At 39.1% G+C, this 25,727-nt stretch overlaps 1 protein-coding gene across 3 annotated transcripts in view; it reads left to right on the forward strand.

Moving 5' to 3' along the window:
* Positions 1–3,970: 3,970 nt before the first annotated feature.
* LOC131688844 (MOB kinase activator-like 2) overlaps positions 3,971–25,727 on the forward strand; it is a 498,911-nt gene continuing 477,154 nt past the window's right edge. Inside the window, exons 1-2 of one of the 3 annotated variants that reach the window (XM_058973406.1) lie at positions 3,971–4,455; positions 17,542–18,817. Coding sequence is in view for 1 of the 3 variants with exons in the window: in XM_058973411.1 (XP_058829394.1) it covers positions 18,813–18,817 (5 nt within the window). In the remaining 2 variants the exon portion in view is untranslated. The remainder of the gene's footprint in view (positions 4,456–17,541; positions 18,818–25,727) is intronic. The other 2 variants (XM_058973408.1, XM_058973411.1) reach the window with 2 other exon arrangements.

Below are 25,727 nucleotides of genomic sequence, written 5' to 3' on the forward strand. Positions count from 1 at the left end.
GCATGCAAACTTGGGTTCAATGGTTACTCGACAAACAACGAAAGCTGAACAAACCTTTGATCCGAGAGAATAGACTGAACAAGGTTGGTTAAAACATCATCCAGTTAAATTGTTTGTTGGGAACCACGCATGCTGCCTTGACTGCGATGGTGACAATCGGTCCTATTCAGCGCGGCGTGTACGACTAATCTCACCTCACTTTACGTGACTTTTCTCACCCTATTCTGAGAGTTGACTCGGGTGAGGTGAGATCCCCCATTGCGGTTAAATGGGCGTCTCACGTCACCCGAAGTGACCCTTCAGAATTGGGTGAGAAAAGTCACGTAGAGTGAGGTGAGATTAGTCCTCTCACGTCACACGCCGCGCAGAATAGGGCCGAATATTTCATTATTTGAATGTTGCGAGAAAAAAAAACTAAATTTGTTTTCTGTGGTCGTGGACAGGTCACAGAGAACGCGCGCAACGGATAAATTGGTTCCAGATTATAACGGAATTTCGACCAAAAGTGCGCTCAAGTTCGCACACGTGAATGGCCATTGTACCCAAGTCTTCACGCAGGGTCTGTATATTGATTGCTCGCCGATAATTGCGCCATCTTGTGGCTTGTGGCTGCTAGCGAATTTCTTTTCAAAACGACAGTTATATTTTTTACACAAATCGCAAACTTTATTTGGACGCCAAATACAAGTGTTTTGTTCTCTGTGATGCGGAAGTCATTTCTTTGTAAGGACACCGGCGCTGTATGTAACTCCCAAATCTCAGACCTTCTCACAGGGCATGACTAGCGTATTGAAAATTGTTTCTGGTCGAGAAATTTATTCGGGCGGCCACATGGACCTGAAGGCTGAAAACATCACGGTTAAACCGTTCGGAATTAGATTAAAATTTTAGATGAGCCGTGTCCGAACTCGAACAGCAATCGGTTATTGAACATAAGCTAGAATCCGGACAGCATAATGACGTCACCTAGTGACTAGAAGAAAATTTCCTTCTAGTCACTATGTGACGTAACTGTGGGAGGTCCTATTCCCAATCAAATTCTGGATGAATTGATCGAGTTGTGACCGTTTCTTGGGTGACTTAGAATAGCGCCCGTTATCTAACACATAGTCTTAATTCCGGTTTTTTGAAGCATATGAACATTAGCCGATCAAATCAGTGTAGACAACACAAAGGTTTTTTTTCCATACTTTTATTTTTATTAAAATCCTAATAGCAAGTGCACCCTTCCTACACGCCGCTGGGCCTGTTGAAGAGCAAAGGAGCTGAAAGGTGTTTAGAAAAAGTTAAATTCTTAGGTTCGCACAGGTGAGATTCCCTTCCCGATACTAACCAATCCTGATGGCTACGCATAGTGCGACGAAGGTGAATATATTTTGCTGCACCGTTTTACGCACTTTGCGCTTCTCTTCGGCGGCATCTGTCGGAGGTAGTTGCATACGAAACATTGTTGGTTATTTTGTGTTATTACTTGTTATAAATTAAATGGGTTCCTAGTTTGTACTGCTGGAAATTTTCTCATGCAATTCAAATGCAATCCAGGATCCACTGTCAACTTGCGGGAGCACACGGTTTCAAAAAAACAAACGAAGAAAGTCCGAAGAAACGTCATTTTAGTAGCCCATGTGGCAAATTTAATGCACATAACGTGGCCTCAAAATATGATTTTTCTTGATTAATTTAAATAGTATTTTGAGTGCATCGTACACTAAGAAAAATATGGTAACTCTTACCAGAGGCTAACCTGTTTGGCATAAAGCTATTTAGCATAACGTCGTTTGGCTTAAAGTCGTTTGGCATAAGAAAAAAATGATAATAGGTCATTTAGCACAATAGCCATTTGGCATAATGGTCATTTCAACTGCCAAAATTCTCTTTGAAGAAATTCTGGACAAACCATTACTGGCCGAACATAGTTCGCAGCAGATAATGAAGGAGAAAACTCTTTTATTTTCTACCTATAGATCTGTGATTGGTGAGTAATGGTTTGTCCGGAATTTCGACTCAAAGTGAATTTTGACAGTTGGCTCAACGACACGACTAGACACTTGCATTCCGAAACTGTATCGCAAATCTGACTACCCCTCAGTGACTTAGGTAACTGGTACTGTCAAATTTGATATTTGGTTGCAAAATATGTGAGACTAGCAGCACTTATAGCACTTTTGTTATTTTTCTCTAACAACCGTTTTGTTACCGTTGCAACCAGGTATCTGCTACGCCGCCATGATTTCTATGCCAACATCTAAAACGTCGCGTTAGGGTCGATCCACAATTAACAGAATCAATTTCATTCGACACAATTTTGTGATACTCGAGTTCGTTTAATTTGTTGGTGAATCATGATGAAAAGTTTTTGTTATTCACCGACATGTCCAAAACAACACTTTTCATCAATTGGCGGTGCGATATTTAAACTTTTTAACAAACATCTAATGATTGAGGCATGCCGTGCCGTGTCTGAATAGTGAAGGTCGAGCTTCGAGCAAAACGAGCAGAACAATTTGAACTGTCAGTGGGGCCCATAATTTATGTGCCCGCTGAGATGTTGACTTATGTCAGTTCAATACAAATGGAATAGGGGTGCCATATACGTGGTTGCAACTCCTGGTTACGCAGGGTTTCGTAAACAACAAAACATTTCGCAGTTTATAAATTAATTTCTTGGCAGATATGTTTTTCTGCCAAGAAATTCCGTGTGATGTTCTTTTCAGGCAAAGTAATGGATGTATTTTAAAGGATTAGTTTTATGGCGTCACACGGTCGAAACAATACATCTTCCGGTAATTGTTCCGAATTGCGGCTTTTTCGAAAAGAGGGTTAATTTCTTTTGGAAATGGTTCTAAATAGCCTATTTTATAACAAGCAATGAAAAAAATTTGGGGGGAAAGCTTTAAAGTAGTTTAAACTGGAAAAATAAGTTGTTCCCACTTACCTTACTAACAATGGCATTACTCATGAGATAGTGACGTTAAGGGTGAAGGTATTGTGATGCGGCTTTGCCGCATAGTCGAGTCCAAGGATTCGAAGCGGCGCAAAGCCTCTGAGAAACCGACGGACGAGGTGGTTTTGATCTTGCTATCGAAGGGTGCAATCAAACCTGTAATCCACACGTTTGCCCAGTATACTCAAACATAGGGGCTATCCCTAGTTTAAGTCCGGCAGCGAAGTCGGACAGCACTTGAATGAAGCGATGTGGCGTAGCCACATTCGGCACTGACATTTTGTTTTTGTAAATGAATACTATCCTGTTACTAAATAAAACATTGTTAATGCCTAATGTGGCTACGCCACATCGCTTTTTGTCATGCTGTCCGACTTCGCTGCCGCTCAGTCGGACTTAAACTAGGGATAGCCCCTATGTTTGAGTATACCGGGCAAACGAGTGGATTACAGGTTTGATTGCACCCTTCGATAGCAAGATCAAAACCACCTCGTCCGTCGGTTTCTCAGCGGCTTTGCGCCGCTTCGAATTCTTGGACTCGACTATGCGGCAAAGCCGCATCACGCTACCTTCGCCCTTAACGTCACTTTCTCATGAGCAATGCCGTTGTTAGTAAGGTAAGTGGCAACAACTTATTTTTCCAGTTTAAACTACTTTAAAGCTTTCCCCCCGAATTTTTTTCATTGCTTGTTACAAAATAGGCCATTTAGAACCATTTCCAAAATAAATTAACCCTCTTTTCGAAAAAGTCGCGAAGCCTTAGCCTTAGCCGACGTTTAACGCTGCTGGCTTAACATTAACAATATAGTTTTCGACCTGTTCATAAGTTGCACCAGAATGTTTAATTTGCCACAATGTTTCTAAACTGACAAAACAAAACCCCGCAAAGCTTATCGTTTGAAAATAACGTTTGTAGCTCACCATGCACCCACACAGCGCCATTATTGTTACGTTTTTCTGTCGGCTCTCTCGGTAATCAACGCACGCACACACCAGCTCCAACTACGGAAGAGAGCCTAACAAAATCAACAATGGCTGCAAACTGAGCGAATTCTTCCTTCTCGCGGTTTGCGATTTGTGTGTGAAAAATATTAAAATATACAGTGAAAAACGGTATCAATTCGGTCTAGCTGAGATTTAAGCCGTTCTTTCGGAAGCACTTTTGTGGAATACAGTGAATGCTACGGAATCCAATCGGGCCGGAGTGAGGAAATCGGACTTTAAAATCTTACGGTTTCCGTAGTACCCCGATTTCCACGAAGAATCTGATTCGCAAACGAATATCTTTTTCCTCTTCCTGATTGTGTAAGTTTTCTTTGGTGTGTGTGTGTGTGTGTATGTGAAAGCGCAGTGTTTTGACTTTTGATATACGAGGATAATCTGCTTCATCGGGGAAAGGTGTCAGACCAAAATTGTGCAAAAGTTTGATTCGACATTATTATCGGAAAGTAGTGTTACCTCGTTTCCAGGACAGCGCTCGCTTCCAGTCGATACCTTATCACGCTGAAAATGTGAGTCTTGATCTTTTATTTTATAAATTGCGACCATTTAATGATATCAGAAGGTTTCATTGTACAAACCTATCCATTATTAGTGATCAAATTTGCTCTACTTTTGCAATGAATAATTTCCGATAAGTTTCACCTATGGGCTAAGGGAATTTGCAGTATTAAAGATCTGTGTTTGCTATAGAACTCTTGAAACATATACCTAACTCCAATCGTTCTAATATAAATGTTGGAATTGTAAAGCGTTCAGTAAACTTTGATGTTTAAGCTTTCCCAAAAAGTGCTATGCTGATTTGCGTTATATGAGATGTTCTATTTTACAAGTACAACCTTGACTAAGTATAACTGTAACCGATCGACCGAAATGCTACGTTGCAGTTTTGTTTCATCGTTGAAAATGTACATTACACGATTATGATTAACAAATTAAAAATCTGACAGCAAACTCATTAATAAAAGTTACACTGATTTTTGAATGTCCATAATACAGTGAAAATGAGAACATATTAGAGACACACCAGTTATGATATAGGTAATTCAAACCTTTTATTATTATAAATATCTTACTTCACTATCTGGGGCTAGATGTCATTATAACATCTAAAAAATCTGCTGCTTTGTAACGAAACTATGTATGGTTTGCTCGCCTGGAACTTCGATCTTAGTTGATGTATTTTTATCATTTATATATCAACCGACGCAAACAACATAACTCATGAAGGGTATGTGCTAACCCCAAATCGTCGCTGTTGTGCTATCTTATGACAAGCGCCATTTGACTCATTTCGAGAAAAACGATTTTTAAGGTTTGAGATTGAATATCTTGAAACTTATAAATGGTATAAACAATTCAATGAAGACAATTGATGCTTGCATCTATTCTTTATTAATCTCAAATATGATGAAGATCGGTTGACTATGTTGCGAGTTTTGACTATAAATCGATCATCAATCGACCAAAGGGCCGAAGTCGCAATGATATCGAATCGAGAAAAATAGCTTTGAAAATTCGGTTCAGAAAATTAAATCGTGTTTTAACAGTGTTTGCATACTGCGCCTTCAAATGTATTGAAACACTTTGAAACAATACTAGTTTTCGGAAGCATAACTAAAATGTTTTATGTAATAACGTTTTCGTTGATAAAATTGAAAACAGATTATTTCGCCGAGTGTTGTTATGATATGTTGATTAGGCCATTTTTGAGTCGCCCTCTTGTTTTGACGACTCTCAATTTCGCCCTGCAGTGTCGCCAAAAAACAAAAATCAAATGTGGCTTTCGCCGTGCTCACTGGAGGGGAAAATTTGTTATTCTTCCTGGGCGTAACAAGCACTTGGTTTTTGTTTAGGGCGATTCTGTTTACGGACCTTGTAAACAATGATGCTGTCAATTTCGCCTGTATACACTACCATAGAAATGCAGAGGCGTAACCCGCCTGGCTTTTTGTTTACAGTTGAAAGTCGGATCCGCCGTTTTGTTTTTTATTGATTTTCATGAAGTGTGAAATATTTATAAATGAGTTTTTATATTTTTTATAAAGTATTTTTACTCCTCTTTCAGATATTAATCAAATCTCTGTTTGTGTATATTTGTTAGTTTCGCCCATTTGTCGGTTCACGATCGAAATGTAAACAAAAGTCGCACTCACACGTGTCATAGGTGTGTATAGATGACAAAATTTGTATGGCGTGTCATAACCGTGCATGGAAAATTTTCCATAGAAAAAAATCATCATTCATTAACTTTTATTCATATCTTTGGTTTAATTTGGCCTATAAACAATCGGTGAGATGCATTTTGAAGGAAATGAGTCAGAGAATCTAGCAAAAATAGTTATTTTTAGTTACAGTGTTGCCAAATATGCTTTATTTCCAGTTTAAAACTTAAACTAAATTTTTCTCACAATTTGTATAATTTTGTTTTGAAAGTAATTATGCCATTGTGTTCTTTAGATAGTTTTACACATAAAACATCTTATATATCAAGATACCTTGAGTTAATCCCCAGAAACTCGTTTGAAGCAAAAAATTCAAAATTTCTCATCATGTTTTTTGCTATATCTCAGTAACCAAGCAGAATATCAAAATTCTGAAAACGCCATTTTGTAGAGATTTTTTAGACACGTGATGTGGCATATCCAACTCAGTTTACCCTAGAATGGCGTTTGTCATAAGATAGCACAACAGCGACGAAATATGAAAACCGAAGTACAAAAAATGCAAGCGACTCAAAATATCAAAATAGACCTTTTTTATGGTTGGCAAACGAAGATTTACAACACAATCGATTATTGATTTTCATCGATTATCTTGCCCGATTAATCGAATCAATTAATCAATCTCGAAAATCACTCGATTGATGGATAATCGATCATTTGCAAAAATCAGACATCACTAAGGAGATCTAGGTCGACTCGATAAGCTTACAGCCATCCTGCTGGCTCGGGAAGTTTAACGGGTCCCTCCACGGGAGACGACGAAGGGGGGGAAATTGACAAATTTACGTTGGATAGATTCGATGCGTTGAGTATCGTTTTGATAATAAGTTGACCAGATAACAGCTGCATATTCGAGCGTAGAGCGAATCGAAATATAAATATTAAGAGCTTAGATGCTTTGGAAATAGTATAATTTGCGTGTTCCTTAAATTTCAGTTTGGAGTCCAGGAGAACTCCCAGACCTTGAAAGACAATTCCCGTTTAATGATAGTCTGTGAAATATTATAGTCGAACTTGATGGTAGAGTGTTTCCGGGTGAAGGAGATAACTGAGCATTTTGAGGGATTCAAGTCCATCCTATTAACCTTGCACCAATTTGTGAAGATATCCAACTGAGACTGCAAGAATTCGATATCAGTGGGTGTTGTGATGATATGGAATAGTTTGAAGTCATCAGCAAAAGATTGTTTCATGCACTTAATCGAAAGGTTTGAGTCATTCAGGTAGAGTAAAAATATGATTAGGCCTAGATGACTGCCCCGTGGAACTCCAGAGCTTGCAGCAAATGGGGTAGTCGTGTTGTTGCCAATTTTTACTGTCAGTCATGATTATAAAATTAAATTTACTCACGCGATGTCACATACAGGTCCATGCCTTCAATTGGACCAATTAAAAAAGAAAGCTTTCATATCCACTGGACAACACGTTCCATGGCGACATGACCATCTAGGAACGCACGCGAATATGTGAATGGCCACACGATTACAAAATCGAATTTATACACGCGAAGTCACATGTACGCGAGCACCCGCGACAAACACGTTAACATACGAACGCTTAAGCCCTTCGCGATCAATTACGCACACCTACGCCCGCGGTCGCACAAACTTGATAACACCCCGGTAGTAAGGTGATCGCCTTAGTACTTATGAAGTTCCAAACGCGGTCTCAAACGCGAACCTACAAACGTCCGTGCTTGCGCTATCATGAATCGGTCACGTCGGGAAATCTTTACTCTTTGTCCTGGCAACTTAGGTTCATACTTTCAGTGAAACCAATCAAAAAATAAAACTCACTAGACAACAAGGGATGCCGCAAAAAAAGTGAATTGCTCTCACCAGTACGATATTCACGGGTTCAAGTCGGGTCCCGGTTTTTGAAATTCAAAATTTTCGGGTTGGGGTTGGGTTTTTTTAAATTTGGAATTTTCGGGTTCGGGTTTTGAACAAATCAAACGCAACTCTTGACGCTGTTTAGCGCTATACACAAAACCCAGTCTCTTTTTATGGTAATGAACTTTACTTCGTGATACGAATGGATGACAAATAACCGCACTAAATTTTACAACTTCATCATATTTTCTAATGCACAAATTTTGTATTTTTTTATTCATGTATACCATTTCTTCTCTTCAGATTCGCAAACTGCCCGAATTATTTTATTTTTTAAATGAGCACTCGAGAGAGAATTCAACAATAAGTGTTTCACATCTAAAATTTCTGCGCGATCTATTTTTCATTTTATTTTTAATAAACCAAATCAAAGAAGATTTGCCGGAAAATATTTTTTTCTTTTCACTATGGAGTATGAATTTCGACATATTTTGAAGCCTTAGGCCGCGGTCGTAGTAAACGCGTGAAACTCGGCTAAAGCGCACAGCAAATCAAAGCCAGCAGAAATCTACGGAAAGGAGAGACAATACAAAACTATCTATATGTCCACTCCTGATTGCTCGTTTTGTCAGTCGCAAGCATTTGAAACGTAACGCGGGTGACGTCGTGTGAACTGTCGAATACGAAATGCCAACTTATATAGCTTAATTCAATACAAGTAACAAATTGTACAAAACTGCTATTGCAGGAATGTTTTTTTTAGTTATGTACGACGGGCAAGGTTGTTTGAACCTGCCATCATTAAGCTTTTTGTTTCCCTATCAGTTAGCCGCCTATCTATTCTACTTTCCGATTAAGATATCGAAGATTTATAAGCTTCTCAGAACATAATGAGTTCGACGTTCAATAATAGTGTATTTAAATGTGAATTTCACTCGCCAGTAATTCGTTTTGCCATAGGCAGACATAACTGGACGCAGATGGTGCTTTCTCGGGTTCGAGTGTTTCTATCATTTTTAGATGAACCTAGGATGCAGCGCAGGTGCCTACCCGAATAAAATTTTACAGTAGCCTTTACCCTACAAACAATCATTAAACAATAAATATTATAGTTATTACTGTTTCAACATTGTTCGATGCAGAGTTCTTGCAGTAGATTTACAATAAAATTTCATGTAATTTTACTGTTCAGCAAAAAACTGATACAGTAAATTCACATTAAATTTTACTGTTTTCGAGAAAAAAATGTATGGAGAAAAATCAATTTATTGTTAAGATACATAACCACCCTCCTTTTTTACTGTAAAAGTCGATTTTACATTGAAATTTACTGTAAAAACGTTAAAATTTATTGTTTTTGTATTGTAGCATAACACTAGAATTTACCATAAATTATTGTAAAATTACTGTACTGTCACAGTGAAAATTATGGTTTTGTTATCGTACATTTCTATTCGGGTAGAATTATTCTTTGGGATCTCTGGTTGATTCTCCGTATTAACAAGTCGGCTTCGGATTGGGTCTTTCAAATTTAAAATTTTCGGGTTCTGGTTTTCAAATTTCAAAACTTCTCGGGTTCGGATTTTACAAAATTTTCATTCGGGTCGGGTTCGGGTTTTCAACTTTAAAATGTTTGGGCTCGGGTCCGGTTCGGCTTTTCAATATTTTACAATTTCGGGCTCGAGTCGGGTTGGGGTTTTCTTAATATTCAAGCTCTCGAATTCGGATCGGGTTCGGGTTCGAATAAATTGAAACCCGACCATCTCTAGCCAGCCTGCATATTGTACGCACTGATAGTGTTTTCGAGTGAACCCTCTCAGATCTCTCTGAGAGCTGTTTCGGATTCATTTCTGAGCAGGTTTAGCAGCCATTGGGTTGGCTCTAGTACACGCTTCTTACTCCCGGTTGCTTCGAAGTAAACGAGCAAAAAAGGTGCTCCTTTTTACTCCGGTTTGTTACTAGAAGTAGAGAATACAGGAACGATTTTCTTCCAGTTTGCTACGGAGTTCTTCTAGTTTCTGCTGGTAATAAAAACAAAATCAATTTCTCATTGTTGCCGCGTTCTAGTAGCAGTTTTATGATGCACATTGCTAAAAATTCATTTATATGAATATAACTGAAAATCAAAATGGATGATTTAAAATTAAAACGAGATTGAATTTTCGTATTGTCATAGAAAAACGTAAGTCGCTACTTCTGCTCAGACTTCCCAAATGAACATCGAATACCATGTTCGCTCTAGTTCTGTGCTTATCTTAAACCCATATTTAGTGTGCAAACTCGAACGCGCTAATGCGTACCAAAACACGTACACATGTTCGTCTGCACAACCGAACCCCATGTACGTACGCGGTGTTCGTACACACAGGTTCTTGACACTAGTTTTATCTTTCTATCACTCATCATCACTAGTGTTGACTCATTCTGTTTTATGTGTGCCTTTGTTGTGTACGCACACGGTGTACGTACACGGTGTTTAAACTTAAGTTTGCACATCGTTCGCTTGGGTTCGGTGTTCGGGGCGAACCTGTACACAAAGGCAAAGAAAGTTTGAGGTTGAACGCGTGCACGAAATTTTGTACAAAGGTGCAAACTTATCGATGTTCATGGGAAGACTGCGTCTGCTATTCACTTTCATAGAATCGAAAGAAGAAGCCGGCTTTGTCTTTTTTATTTTGCTTTGCATGTATTTAGTAATGAACGAGGGAGCAAAAAGACGAAAGTGAATCTAGTGGGTTTCATCGTTCATTGAAAGAATATGAAAATTTTAGACCCTGAGTAGGTTTTTTGGCATACTGGTCATTTGCCATAAATCGAACAGGATGTTGAATGCTATTAAGGTCGTTTGGCATAATGATCTTTTGGCATAAAAATCGTTTGGCACAACGACCGTGTGGCATAAAGTATGGAAATACTCGTTCAAATTTTTATGGCGTTTTAATTCACTGAAATAAGTGCGATTCTAGGGACAGCTCATGTTTGAAAGAAGGATGAGACGAATAATTTTTCTGTGTCAGATTGATTGCATTGAAAGACTAAGGTAAATAATGAAATTTGTGCATTGAAAACATTTACGTTTAGATCTATGTTGGTCATCTTGCACGAAAGTGAAGGGGGGAGGGGGTTTAAGGGTTTCAGCGTGGAAAAAAACAATTTTTGCGAATTGATCAAAACTTTTGTACATTATAGTGTATAATCTCAATAACATTTTGTAATTCTTCTATGCAAAAATGTTAACAAGCGACTCGGTGACGAAGCTTTTTGTGGAAAGTTTCTGGAAAAACATGATTGGCGGTGTTACCTGCCATTCAAAAACTACTAAACCGATTTCTTTCAAACTTTGCATACATATTCTATGTAAAAAATATCTATCCCCTACGTTGAGTTTTTTAGATATTTTTTTTTTAATTAAGGGTTTTTTTACTTATTTTCAATGATAATTTATATTTTTCACAAAAAATCTCGCTTTTTACGAGTAAAAACCGCCTTAATTGAAAAATTATCTCAAAAGGTCAACGTAGGGGTTAGGTTTTTTTACATAGAATGTGTATGCAAAGTTTAAAAGAATTCGAATAAGTAGTTTTTGAATGGCTGGTAACACCGCCAATCATGTTTTCCAGAAACATTTTACAAGAAGCTTCGTCACCGAGTCGCTTGACAATATTTTTGCATAGAAAAATTACAGAATGTTTTTTAAATGAAACACTATAATGTACAAAAGTTTCGATGAATTCGCTTCACGCAAAGTTCTAAAAAAAATCACAAAAAAGTATTTATTTTTTACGCTGAAACTCCTACAACCTCCCCACTCTTTTAACTAACACTGTCTAAATTCGAATGAAGGAAAAATCTCAAGAAAAGTTTATATTCAGAAGAAGATAAAACCACAAAGCAATAAATTTAAAACTTAAAAGCAAGTTACTACATATGTATCAAAGAAAGCAAAATTTCAGACGCTTTAAATTATTATCAAAATCAAAAATATTCCAAAAATATTTTCATAGAATTGACAATATTCAGAGCAATGTAAACTCTTAGAAATTCTTAGTTGCATTTATAATCAATAAAATTTAAAAAAATGCATGTTCAAATGAAAATTGAAAGCTAAAAAATCGCAGTTGGCTGCATAGCAGGTCTTCTCAAAAAAGTTCCGTGTAAAATGACAGTGGTTTTAGTTTTTTTCCGGTAAATTCGGGCAATTTAGGTAGTTTATATCGTACAATGATATTTCGGGAAACTGCATCCTGAGGAATTGGGCTTAATATCAATTATGCCAGATGGTTTTATACCAAATGAACATTATGCGCATTGGTTATTATGCCAAATGGCAATCTATCTTCAATTTTATTTAATCAATTGTGCTTAATGACCTTTATGCCAAATGACCATCTGCTTCTAACTATGGTTATGCCAAGTTGCTTTATGCCAAACGAAGTTATTCCAAATGCCTTTCTACTAAATGGGCTTCCCCCGAAAAATTAGATACAAATTTCAAACACGTTGGTCCGCTAGCGAGATTGGACCGATTTGGCTCAAATTTGGACCAGGGACGCCTGGTGAGACTAGGAATCGGCTCAGAGGTGACAGCGCCGGTGGTTGAGTGGTAAGCGTGACCGCCTCTTAACCCAGTTGGCCCGTGTTCAATCCTAGCCGAGGGTATTATTAAGTTTTTTCTGAGGTGAAAACAATCTGTGGTCATGCCTTCCTTCGGAAGGGAAGTAAAAAGCCGTTGGTTTCAGGTCTATGAGTTGATGGGTCTATATCTAGTTCGGATAGTAGAGTCATCTCTCTGGCGTCGGTGTTTGGCCTCGTAGCGAAAATAGTTCTACGGAAATTAACTAAAACATGAATATGAACATGACCCAGGGGTGGACCGATTAAATTTTCAAAAAATGGTATTTTTTCTGGGCAATCTTACGAGCAGTTTCCCAGGACAAGCGACGATTGTTTTTTTAGGGTAAGATTACAAACAAACGCCACATAATAGTGAGCCTGTGCGTTATTTCTATAGCTGCTCAACCGAGTCATCATAACGGGTGTTCAATAAAAATTGAGAATGATTTCAATACCTTTCTGGAATTTAAGTAAAGAGCGTACATTTTTTTCTTTCCAAGAGAATTGCTCTCTGGATTCCCTAGAAAGGGGTGGCATATTCCTTTTCGCTTGGGTGCTGTCAGTTCAATCGAAGATGCCGTCGAAGCAGCGACGACTCCATGAGCGTGTTGTACGGTTTTACGAAACGCATGGTCATCGTGGTAAAAAGTTTACGGTAGACGACTTTCGAGACGAAAACGTGCCCGTGAGTGCAGTTTACCGGATCATGGCATCGCTGAGCGTGGAGCGCGGAAGGCCAGTAGCGGCCTTCCGGCGAAGATATTGCCGAAGAAGAAGAAGAAAGCGTTTAAAAAGCTGTTCGACAACAAGGACGGACGGAATCATCTGTCGGTCCCGCGAGTACACGGACGAGCAGATAGCGATCGTGAAATCGAGGTGCTGGTGGATGCCGAAGAACTACCGCGGGACGTCGTTCGTGCTAGACGACGAAAGTTACTTTCCGCTCTCGAAGACCCACATTCCAGAAAATGACAACTACTATTCCAGCAATAAGTCAACCACACCCCCGAAGTAAAATATAAGTTTAAGCAAAAATTTGAAAAAAAAAAAAAAAGTTATGCTGTACATCGCCATATCGGACAGAGGGATTTCAAAGCCGTGGCTCAAACCGAGCGGTCTGGCCATCAACCAACAAGTGTACCAGCAGGAGTGTCTTGAGAAAATTCTTCTGCCGTTCTAAAAGGAGCATCGTGCGGATGGGAAGTACATCTTCTGGTTTCACAAGGCGTTGACCACCACGATCCGGAATTGTATCCGAAAGATGTAGGTCAGTGCCGTCCAGCGCTCTTGTGAGAGCATCGCGACTAAATTGCCTCGTACGGCTGACCAGGGCCCCTTCTCGAATATTCATTGACTTTTCTCTTGAAGAATAAACATTATGTTTTTAATTAAAAAAATACTGACTTCCCCTCCCCAAGGTTGAGGGGTTTGACGGTATTGCAAACATCATCAGACATATTGCGTGCATCAGCGCTAAAGAAAACTGCTATTAGTTTTTTTATATATTATTTTATATTGTTTTGTTTGCATTACATTTCTAATTTAGTATATTGGGTGTTCAGCCACAAGTGGTGACTTTTCATCCCTATTGTTTACATGATTCAGTTAATTATTATTAAGTTAAAAGTTATTTAAACCTACTTGTCTTCTGAATAAGGAGCTAAACAAATCTTATAAACTAACTTATAAACTATAAAGAGACTGCTATTAGTTTGTTTTTCCATTACTGATGTATACCAAAATAGTATCGGTCAATTTATACACTTCTAATCAAGCTCTTTGCATTTTTTTCTTTATTCAGCATGTTATGATTTTTTTATTAGTATATCTCCACTATACGCTATCTATACTCATATACGTACAAACGCTCGTGGCCTTCGCGATAACACAAACCTGGCCACAAACGCGACCATGCAATTGCAATAATCCACACATACTTACGCCCGCGATCTCGCCTACATGAAAAAAAACCCGTTAGTTAAGTAAACGTAGCATCTCTAAATTTCAAAACGCGGTCTCAAACATTAACCCACCACTCGCGCGATCATGAAACAGTCACGTCCGGAAGTCTTGCCTCGGTCCTAGCAGTCTGGACTAATGTTTTCAGTTGAACCAATCAAAAAATGACGCTCATATTCACTTAGCAACACGTTCCATGGTGACATGACCTGGAACTCTAGTGATATGGGAAACGGACTCTCTTCTACCATCTGTACCATACACTAAAAATTAAGCATCAGATTTACGGTTCGCGCTATCAAATAAGAATACACGCTGCATTATTATAAAATCGAAATTATGCACGCGAAGTCACATACACGTCAATATACAAATGCTTGAGCCCTTCGCGACCATTCACGGCACCTACACCCGCGATCTCGTAAACATGATAACATCCCGGTGATAAAGTTAATGTCTCAGCTCTTACAAATTTTCAAACGCGGTCTCAAGCATGAACCTAGAAACTCCTGCACTCGCACGATCATGAATCGATCACTTCCGGATGTTTCTATCCTTGATATCAGTAGACTAGGTCCATGCCTTTAATTGAACCAATTAAAAAAAAGGAAGCTCTCATATCCACTGGACACCACGTTACATGGCGACATGACCGAGGACTCTAGTGATATGGGGTAACTTACTCCCTGTCAGAATGTGAATTGTACACCGAAAACTATCAGAATGAAGGTCCTCGTGACCATCCAAGAACGCAAGCGTATATAGGAATGGCCACACGGTTATAAAATCTAGTTTTGTACACGCGAAGTCACATGACCGCGAGCACACGTGACACACGCGTTGACATACGAATGCTTAAGCCCTTCGCGATTAACAACGCATACCTACGATCGCGATAGTGCATACTTAACACCCCGGTAATAAGGAGAACGTTTTAGCACTCACGAAGTTTCAGGCGCTGTCTCAAAAGCGAACCTACAATCGTCCGTTTTCGCGCGCTAATGAATCGATCACGTCCGGAAACCATTACTCTCTGTCCTAATAACTGAGGTCCATACATTCAGTAGGCCAATCAAAAAATAAGGCTCATATCCACTAGACAACACGTTCCATGGCGACATCACCAGGAACTCTAGTGATATGGAAGATCTCACTTTCTTTTAGCATCTGAGCCGTACACCAAAAATAAAGTATTAGATCCACGGTCCGCGCGATTATCCAAGAACACATGCGAATATGCGAAAGGCATATGGTTATAGAATAGAATTTATACACGCAAAGTTACATAGGGTGATGAGCCTATTTTGGCACCATTATGGAGAGGGTCGCACTATTTTTTGAACAAATTAAAAAGAAGCCATATTACCTATAACCTTTTTCAGAATAAAGTATCAGTGTACTGTTTCTTAAACATCTGTATAATGCTTATTTGGCAGAATTGCCTCAATTTTCAGCATAAATGAAAATAAATGTTCTATTCTGTGCATCTATTCCCACCTGAACGTTCCAATTATCGCCTCATGTGTGTGCATATTTCCACCTCATCGAAAAACAATCTAGTTGAAACGCAATGCCTCATATTTCATTTGCGTCGATTCTAACTAGGTATCCAGATCATGGACGCCAACGCGTGATTTGCAAAACGAATCATTCTGCTTTTTTCAGCCGATCAAAACAAACGTAAACATCACGCACACGAAAGAAACTCATCAGCTGTCAGTAGAAGAGCGCCCAGAACTGCGCATGCAGGAAATAACCATGCGAAAGTTAACAACTGGAATATAAAGTTTCACATCACACATTACTTCCTCCCGATCCAAATTGTATGTGCAGATGAAAATAAAATATCTGCAATCAACAATTAGTTGAATAGCTTGAAATAATTGACTACTTATACATGAAATTGCATTATAATATATTTTCAAGTTCATGTTTTGGGTTGGTCGCACTGGTGATTCTTTTCTGTACAATGGATGCAAAAAAGTTTGTTTTGATTGTGGTAGTGTATCGGCAAAACATGGCAAAATTATGAACGCCAGTATTTAATATTTTCCTATTATAACACTAGGTATATCCTAGTGTTTGATGAGTGCTTTTAAAGTGAAATAATCGTAAAAAGGTTCTCCAGCTAAAATAAAGGTATGTATCAGTGCAATATTTAATATATTTGTGCCGGAATAACGAGATATGAGGCGGTAAATGCTGGCTCGAAAGTGTTTATTTTGCTAAGCGCCGTTGCGTCCTGTTTCGGTTCACTACGCCAGTGAGGCGGATCAGCAGATATTTCAACAAGGTGATTTTGTTTTAATTAAAAGTTGGATTTAGTGGATAGTTCTGAATACGTATGTGCACAACAAATAAAGAATATAACTTGAGCTTATTTTTGCACACCTGTTTTAGCCAAATCGATATTGTCATTATCTCATATGCTTGGTTCGAAACCAAGGGGTACGAAATAGGGTCACAATTGGCTCTACTGCCATAATAGGCACATCACCCTACACGTTAACACACGCGACATACCAACGCACACGCGATCGAACACGTTAACGTACAAATGTTCGAGCCTTTCGCGATGATACACGCGACCTCGAGTCCCTAGGCCCGCACAAACCTGAACCGTACAATGAATATCGCATTCAGAATCACGGCCCGATACAATTGGACCAAATCAGTGTTTAGTGGGCGCCATTGCCTGTCTCGTCTGCAAGTTGTAGTATGTGATTCTGACGGGGAGCCCTTCCGAGAACCTAGCTCTACAGCTCCAGTAGGACAACTCTCGAAAAAAAAGAAAAAAAGTCATGCTATGAGGGTTCTTTGAACTACTGAAACTATTTTTAAAATATTTGAAAGCTTCTCTAATACTATATGTAACAAAACGCTCCTCAATTATTGTGTAATGATATATTGCCTAAAAAGCAATCACGAGTGAACTCAACATTTTCCTATTTTTTTTCCATCTTTTCAGTTCCGACCCACAGTAGTATCCTAGCGCAGTACTTCTGCCGTCGTCCTGTATATTCGCCTTCCAGGAGAGGACCGACCAGTTGTGTGCTAAATAGGGAGAGCGAGAAAAAGAGAGGAACATACCAAGCAAGTGTACACCGTGGTATCTGACGGCGAAAGAGAAGAAAGAGCCAGGCTCCAATCGTGACACAGCACAGCCTGCCAGCGTGAGTGGTGTGAAAATTTGTTGTGTAAGTCCCGAAGTGAAAAGCGGAAGGAAGATCTTGCTGCCACAGCAGACCTATCTTCTATTATCTGCGCTGTGTTTCGGAAAACTACAGCTAATACAGCTCCAACAAGTCGGACAGGCAGCTTCCCATTTACCAAACGGTGCAGCCGCACTCACTGGTGTCTGGTGTTTTGATAGCATTCGAAGCAAGATCACGACACGACTCACGGCAACGATGCACTAGGTCAATCGGTGGTGGGTAGGAAAAATAGCAGCTATTTTTAAGTCATCGGACACATCGCGGTTGCGTTCACAAGTTGCAGCGGAAAAGAAAAGTCATTCGACATTTAAAGTTAGTTTGTGTGTGGTCTGTTTCCTCCCAAATAAAATGAGGAAAATCGGGGATTGTGCTAATGTGTGAGAGAATAGTTTCCAAACAGTTGCTTCGACGTATCCCTTTCCACTGTAAAACCGGAGGGCTAATATCTGTAAGTTTGAGCACAGAAACTAGGCTAAATCCGAACAGGGAAAATAATCTCCCCTTGAAGTCAAGTGGCATCATTGCAGTGGTTGACACAAGTGTCAAAGCAAAAAAAAAATCAATGATTCAGAATCATTTCGAAAGCATCCGGTACTGGAACGTGGCTTGCTAGAATCTCTCGAAGAATCCTCCACTACGAATGTAACGAATCTATTGCTTACTGGAGAGTGTGTCTGTGTGTTGGTATCGAAATTTGATCATTTCGGAAGTGTTGTTAAAGTTTAGCTTGAAGCGTAATATAAAGCGTTACAAAAGGAAAACATCGCGTTTTCCAAATAAAAGTGTATTGTTATATAAGAGTGTGTTTTCGTGAATTGCTCTGTTCCAGTGGGAAGAGAATCTGCGTCAAAGACGCAGTATAACAGAAGCCTGTTCAAGTGAATCTTCTAACGGTGTACGCACCCGTCTAGCTGTTGCGGCAAACGGAAGCGGTTAAATTTTTGCTGAGTGACCCAGGAAACTAGAAAAGGCCGTCAAACTGGAGCGACTTCCAGAATATCTGCGTGATACCGTGGACTGGTTTATGGGGTGAGTAGCCCTTCGGTGGGGTGTTAGTTTAAACGTTTGTTCCAATGGGGGAAAGCCAGTTGCTTCCCGTCAAAGCGTACCATTTCATATGCGTTATTCTGTGTGTCTTTATGTGTCTTTGGATGGGGGGCGCAAGCTGTAGATCTGCGTTTTGAAACAATAATAGAGAAAAATATTTTTCTCGCTGCTAGTGTCTGTCTGGTGTTGGTTGGCAGTGCGGTCGGAAAGATTTTTTTTGTGTGGCTAGTTCAAATTTACGTTGAGCATCAGTGCAGTAATAAATTGGTTAACACGTTAATCAAATAAATTTAGTCACATCACAATCAGATGCAGATGCGAACATAGCTTCTTGTGGAATGCGTATTACAAGTTTCAATTTGTGCAGATGATAGTACCTAATATTTTAGCACAAAATATACAAAAAAACTACTGCAAGACATAGGAATAAAAATATGATGTCAAAAAATCATTTTGAGCTCCATTCGATTTTGCAATGATTTTATCGTTTCACTGCTAACACTGCCCGCACCCTTCTCGGCAACTGCTGATACTATAGCTACACCACTAGGTATATGCGTAACCATATGATTCAAAGGCACTTTCGCGTTATCGTTCTCACCACTACTCGTTCACTGTTCAGTCATTGAAAGCATAGCCAAGGACTCAATTCGTCCTTTTAACATAAGTTCGCTCTTAGTTCCCGGCGATTCTCTCGTGTTACATGCTATACTACCACAGGCCGAATAAATTGCGCTGGTATATGAGACAGAAAGAGAGTTTCGTCCTGCTGTGCTATTTATTTGGTTGGCCTTTTAAATATCACGCGATACTATTTTCGATATCGCAAACACGTACCTACAGTTGTGGGTACCTAAGTGAATATATATAGTGAAGACGTTTTTCTCCAACTGGAAAACAGTTCGCCAGGGCTCTTACTGCAAATGGAAGCATATCTCGCTTTATGCGGTACCCATATTTTCCTTCTACGGCACCTCTTTTTTTATAATTACCATTTGTGGGTGTATCTATAGCGAAGTCCTTTCGGTTGCGCACCTGCGGTATGGGAGAAATTGTGTTTCCCAAAATGCTCGCGTTTGTTGTGGGCTACAGGGAGCTTATCGAGCGCAGTGCCTTTCTGGAGGTTATTAAAGGGGAAAAGTTTTACATAATCTGCTAGTTAATCAGTTCATTGGATGTTTATGTTTTTTGCTTATCACCTGGGTAGCCAGCCGATAGATGCGAGCATCCGACTTCGTGAGGCGAATAGCGATGCTGGGAGGGATTGAATCAATTGCGTAGATAAGCCTTTTTGCAATTATGAAATCCAATTGTAAAAGGTAATGGTATTGTTTTATCAGATAATGTTATCTGAAAGAAATGTGGAGATTGTTATTATTAGAGTCGAAAAGCTATTTTTGAAACTTGATATTGCTTTATATATTTTGGTGATGGTGGTGATGATAGATTGCATGCTGATTTCATGATGTTTTCTTCATTTAATAGAAAAATATGTAAATGCTTTCCCACTACCCATCTATACCAGATATAATATCGGTCAATTTATACGCTTCTACCTTAACTCTTTGCACCTTTTTTATCTTCATTCGCTATGTTATTTTGCCTTTTATAACTATATCTTGAATTAACTCATACTAACACTCACTAATACAATCAATTGCGTATCCTCTCGTATACACTCACAATCTCTCTCACGCAAAAAGTACAAACGCTCGTGGCTTTCGCGATTGAATAACGAAACCAAAGGAATCATTATGAGCTCAATGAGATCCAACAAGAACTGAATGAATCGATTTGACAGCTTGCCATGGTTATGATTCTTTACAGCTAATGAAACAAAATGAATCACAAACATTGAACACTGTTTGTCTACACGGAATGAAACATCCTACTGCTCGAAGGAGCATTTGAAAAGATAATGATAATGGCGTCTAAATGGCAAGTCTCGCCAAACCCAACGGTAGCAGTTTAATTTGAAAATGTCGAATAATAGCAAAACCTCTTCTCACCCTCTCATGTGATCCAACTATTTGATGGAAGGAAAGAAAATTAGTTTACCCTACTCTCTTCGAAATTATGCTAAAACGCCTACACGTACCTTCAACGTCAATATTCTCTCTAATAGTGTTCGAGAAACATAAAATAAATTGAGTACTTTATTGAAAATGGAACTATGATAGAAAATTACTTCAAATTAGTGTAACAATAATTTTTCGAAGTACTAGTCACTGAATCGAAGTACTAGTCATTGAGTCGACTCATTTTAGTGAGTGAATCGGATACGGTCCATTCACCAAACTGAGTCGGTTTGCCCATCTCTAGTCCCTTCCCTCGACCATAGTAGCAAAGCATATGAGGAATCTCACGCTCTTCTAGCATTCAGCACGTTAACATACAAACGCTTAAGACCTACACGATCATCGACGCACACCAAGGCCCGCGGTCTCGCAAACATGAAAACATTCTGATGATTAAATGAATGTTTTAGCACTAATCAACCAGAGGCGACGCGTCGGTACGTTCAACCTGTTCATTGAACAGGTAAGCAAAATCTGACGACCCGAACATTAACAACAGCAGCACACAAATTAATTTAAATGAAATTAATAGTCTCCAAACCTTGACGTTCGACAATTTGATCCAAACGATAAACCAACTTAGCATACCAAGTGAGTACATTTCAAAAAAACTCTGCCTACTCATGACCGGTTCAACCTCAAACATGCACGCATCTCGTACTCTCACCGCATGCTTTCAGCAGCTACATGAGCAACGGCTGTAACAGCAGCGTGAATGACATGGGCGACCGCGACGGCTTTTTATACTGATTTTCCTTTTGCACCGGTTCAAGTCAAATATTGAACCAGGGCGCATTGGTGCGATGTCCATATGAGTGTGTTGTGTGCAAACGAGAGCAATTTATAATTTTTGAGTGCGTGTTGTCGTACGTTCAAAACAGTCGGTTGAACGTGAACGCTTTCTTGGGTAGCCTGAAGAAATGTCGCTGCACTTGGGGTATATTGGTTTTGGGTATGGATTGCGTTGGTTCAACGATAATAACGAACCGTCTACTTTTGCTTCGAAGAACTGTGTGCTCTTTGCATTTATATGTTGAAAACTTATCTACTGAGAGTGTAAAATGGACATAAACTCAAACCAGGAATTATTCGAATGATCTTGTGTTCTATTGAAAAAATGAACGGGTTTATGTTAAATATCTCATGCTTACAATATTTCACGAGCAATTTTTTTCTGGATTCAATGAATTGCGTGAAGAACATTCAAATTTCTACCCCATTTGAAAGAATCGAGGGATGACTTTTAACCGGTTGACAAATATTTCAATTTTTCTTATACAAAATTTGACGATTATTTCTTGGTGTGTGGTACAAAAGATTCTACATTCCAAGATAATTCATATCACACTATGATATGTCATCACAAAATTCGTCGTAGTTTCGTTTTCTTCTTTGAATTTCGTACAATTTACACTAAATATTTAAAATTACGAAAAATTTCGTTCATCAAGTCACCGTGCTTTTTATTAGTTCACGAATTGGAAGCATCCAATATGTTTTTAGCAGTTTTACCAATAAATTCGTTCAGCGATATGAATTTTTGGCGCATATTTATTGTGGAGATCCTTCGGAAAAAATCGTTCTTATTACGAAAGATGCTCGTAAATATTATAAAGGCATTCGTGTATTTTATCAAACAATTCGTTTGAATAATGAAATGTAATAAGATAACGAAAGTCGTTTCGTGGTTTTTACAAAAAAACTTGTGATGAAAATAAAATCGTTTCCGTATAAATACGAATGATTCATCATATGTACGAAAAATTCGTATATTTTACGAAAGTTTTCTGAACGAAATATATTCGTAGCAGATTTACGAATATATTTTCTTAGTGTACTTTTTGGTCTTTTAAGCATTCTACCAGACGTTTGTTTGACAATTATCGGTGGGTTTTTGACAACAAATTTGTTTTGCTCAGCTCTCACGTACAGAAAAACCCGAACATCTTTCGTTGGTCCTATTCGTTAGACATTGGATGGAATCGATTAATTTGGTCGAGCCCACCCGAGTACCGTCAGAAAATATAAACGAGAAATAATTAGCTGATCTAAAAACCCCCAATTAGAGATGATTGTGACGTTTCCAGGACCTTTGTAAAATATTGAACGGGTTGACAGTGGAACCACGCGTCGCCTCTGTAATCAACTTATAAACGCGATCTCAAACGTGAACCTGCAAACGTTCGAGCCTATCGCGATGACACACGGGATTGCGAAGTCCCTACGCCCGCACATTCTTAAACCGTACAGTGTATACCGCATTCAAAATCACGGCCCGCTGCAATTGACCTTAAGCAATGTTTTAGTGGGTGACATTTCCCGCCTCGACTGCTATTGTAGTGAGTGATTTTGATGGGACGCCCTTCCGAGACCCTAGCTCTACAGCTACAGTAGGACAGCTCTCGAAAAAAATTAATAATTAGGTCATAGCGTGGTCTTATGGCGCCCTCAGCGGAGTCTAAGTTTTTCGTCTTCTTTGATATTTACTTTGCCTTTTGCAGTTCGCATTTAGTGTGTACATGTAAGTGACTCACTAATTTTATGCCTTACCCTCTCTCAGTTTATAAAACATATCAAGACTTCAACACTCTCATAATGGTGGCATATTGGTGGTTACCGTCCCTGCCACAGAATAATACGGGAATATTAATTTATTTGTTATCGATGGAAAGTTGAGCATAATTAGCATAATTTGGAATTAAGTATCACTTTTATTAAAAATTAATCTTTTATCGCGAAAATTTAAGTTTTCCGTCGGGCGAAGCCTTCATTATGATGCAATACGGCGCCGGTGGTTGAGTGGTAAGCGTGACCACCACTCATTCCAGTTGTCCTGGGTTCAATTGCAGCCGAGGTCGTTGAGATTTTTCTAAGGTGAAAAAATCTGTGGTCACGTCTTCCTTCGGAAGGGAAGTAAAGCCGTTGGTCCCCCCGGTCCATGAGTTGATGGATCGATATCTAGTCCAGATAAGTGGAGTAGTCACCTCTCTGGCGTCGGTAAAGAAGAACTAGAATCCAACTTCTATACTTACTAACAAAATATTCTCTTCCCGTGATATTTGTGGAGTGCGCAGTAGTATATATGGCCTCTAGCAAAAGAAAGTATCGGACTAACCATTCCTTCCCTTTCCTTCCGCGATCTACATTCGGGCCTGGCCGGCGCCGGTATTTTTTTTTTTTTCCATACGTTTATTTGACACGGCATTTGCAAAAGCTTTTTACGCCAGTTTCATTTTTTACATAGCACGTTACAAAAATCCTTAAGACTAATTTTAACTATACTAGTACTTCGTCTAAAACTAACACTGAAATCACTTTATTGTTCGCTTTTTTCCTTACATTGTTGTATTTCATAATGATCTAGTATTTTCGGGTGTATTTATTTACTTTTTTTCTGTTATTGTCTAAATTTAAAAACTAAATATTCTAGGACACTTTAATTGGTGAATGATTATCCTTGGATGAGAGTATGAGGAGATGAATTTAATTAAATTTTGACAGACGCTGTTTTTAGAAAATGATAGATAAGTTCCATGTATAGAGGATCGCGATACGCCAGGATATCTCTAACAGGAACATGGATTGGTCTTCCTCGGACTTGTAAAGAATCTACTAATTGTGATCTGGCTTCACGATATTCAGTGCAGGACCAAATAACATGCTCAATGTCATGGTAACCTTCTCCACAAGCACAATGATTACCCTCAGCGAGCCCAATACGACGGAGATGCGCATCTAAAGTATAATGATTGGACATGAGCCTAGACATCACACGGATGAAGTCCCGACTTACATCCAATCCTTTGAACCATGCCTTCGTGGATACTTTAGGGATAATTGAGTGTAGCCATCGTCCCATATCTCCATTGTCCCAAGATGTTTGCCAACTAGCAAGTGTCCTCTGTCGAGAAGCGCTATAAAATTCATTGTAAGCGATGGGTCTTTCATATATTTCACCATCTAGTGCACCAATCTTGGCTAAATTATCTGCTTTCTCATTGCCCGCAATAGAGCAATGGGCGGGAAGCCACACTAGGGTAAATTTATAACATTTTCTTGTCAGGTTACTCAGAGATTCTCGTATCTTCCCCAAAAAGAATGGATCGTGATTATCAATCCTCTTTGAGCGTAGAGCTGCAATTGTGCTGAGACTATCAGTGAGGATAAAGTAATGGTTCGGGGGTAAAGTATTAATTATTTGCAAACTATAGTGAACTGCTGCTAGTTCCGCTATATAAACAGAGGCGGGTTCTGCAAGTTTGAGAGAAATTGAAAAATTATTGTTGAAAATACCGAAACCAGTGGCCTCACTGATTCGTGACCCATCAGTGTAAAACATTTTAAGGCAGTCTATGTGTTGATATTTACTTATGAATATTTTAGGGATCTCCCGCGAGCGTAGATGATCCGGAATTCCACGAATCTCTGCTTGCATGGACGTGTCGAAGAATAAAGTGGATTCAGGAATATCTAGTATATTGACGTATGTGGGAACATACCTAGCAGGCGTTATTTCTTGTGACATGTGATTGAAATACACTGTCATGAATCTAGTTTGGGGTTGAAGCTCGACAAGTCTTTCAAAATTTTCAATTACCAGTGGGTTCATAACCTCACATCGAATAAGTAAACGAGAAGAGAGATCCCAGAATCGGTCTTTTAAAGGAAGAACTCCCGCTAGTACTTCAAGACTCATCGTATGGGTCGACTGCATGCAACCTAAGGCAATTCGTAAACAACGATACTGTATCCGTTCCAGTTTAATAATGTGAGTGTTCGCTGCTGAACGGAAACAGATGCACCCATATTCCATT

This window comes from Topomyia yanbarensis, chromosome 3, assembly GCF_030247195.1.
Source record: "Topomyia yanbarensis strain Yona2022 chromosome 3, ASM3024719v1, whole genome shotgun sequence".
NCBI lineage: Eukaryota > Metazoa > Arthropoda > Insecta > Diptera > Culicidae > Topomyia > Topomyia yanbarensis.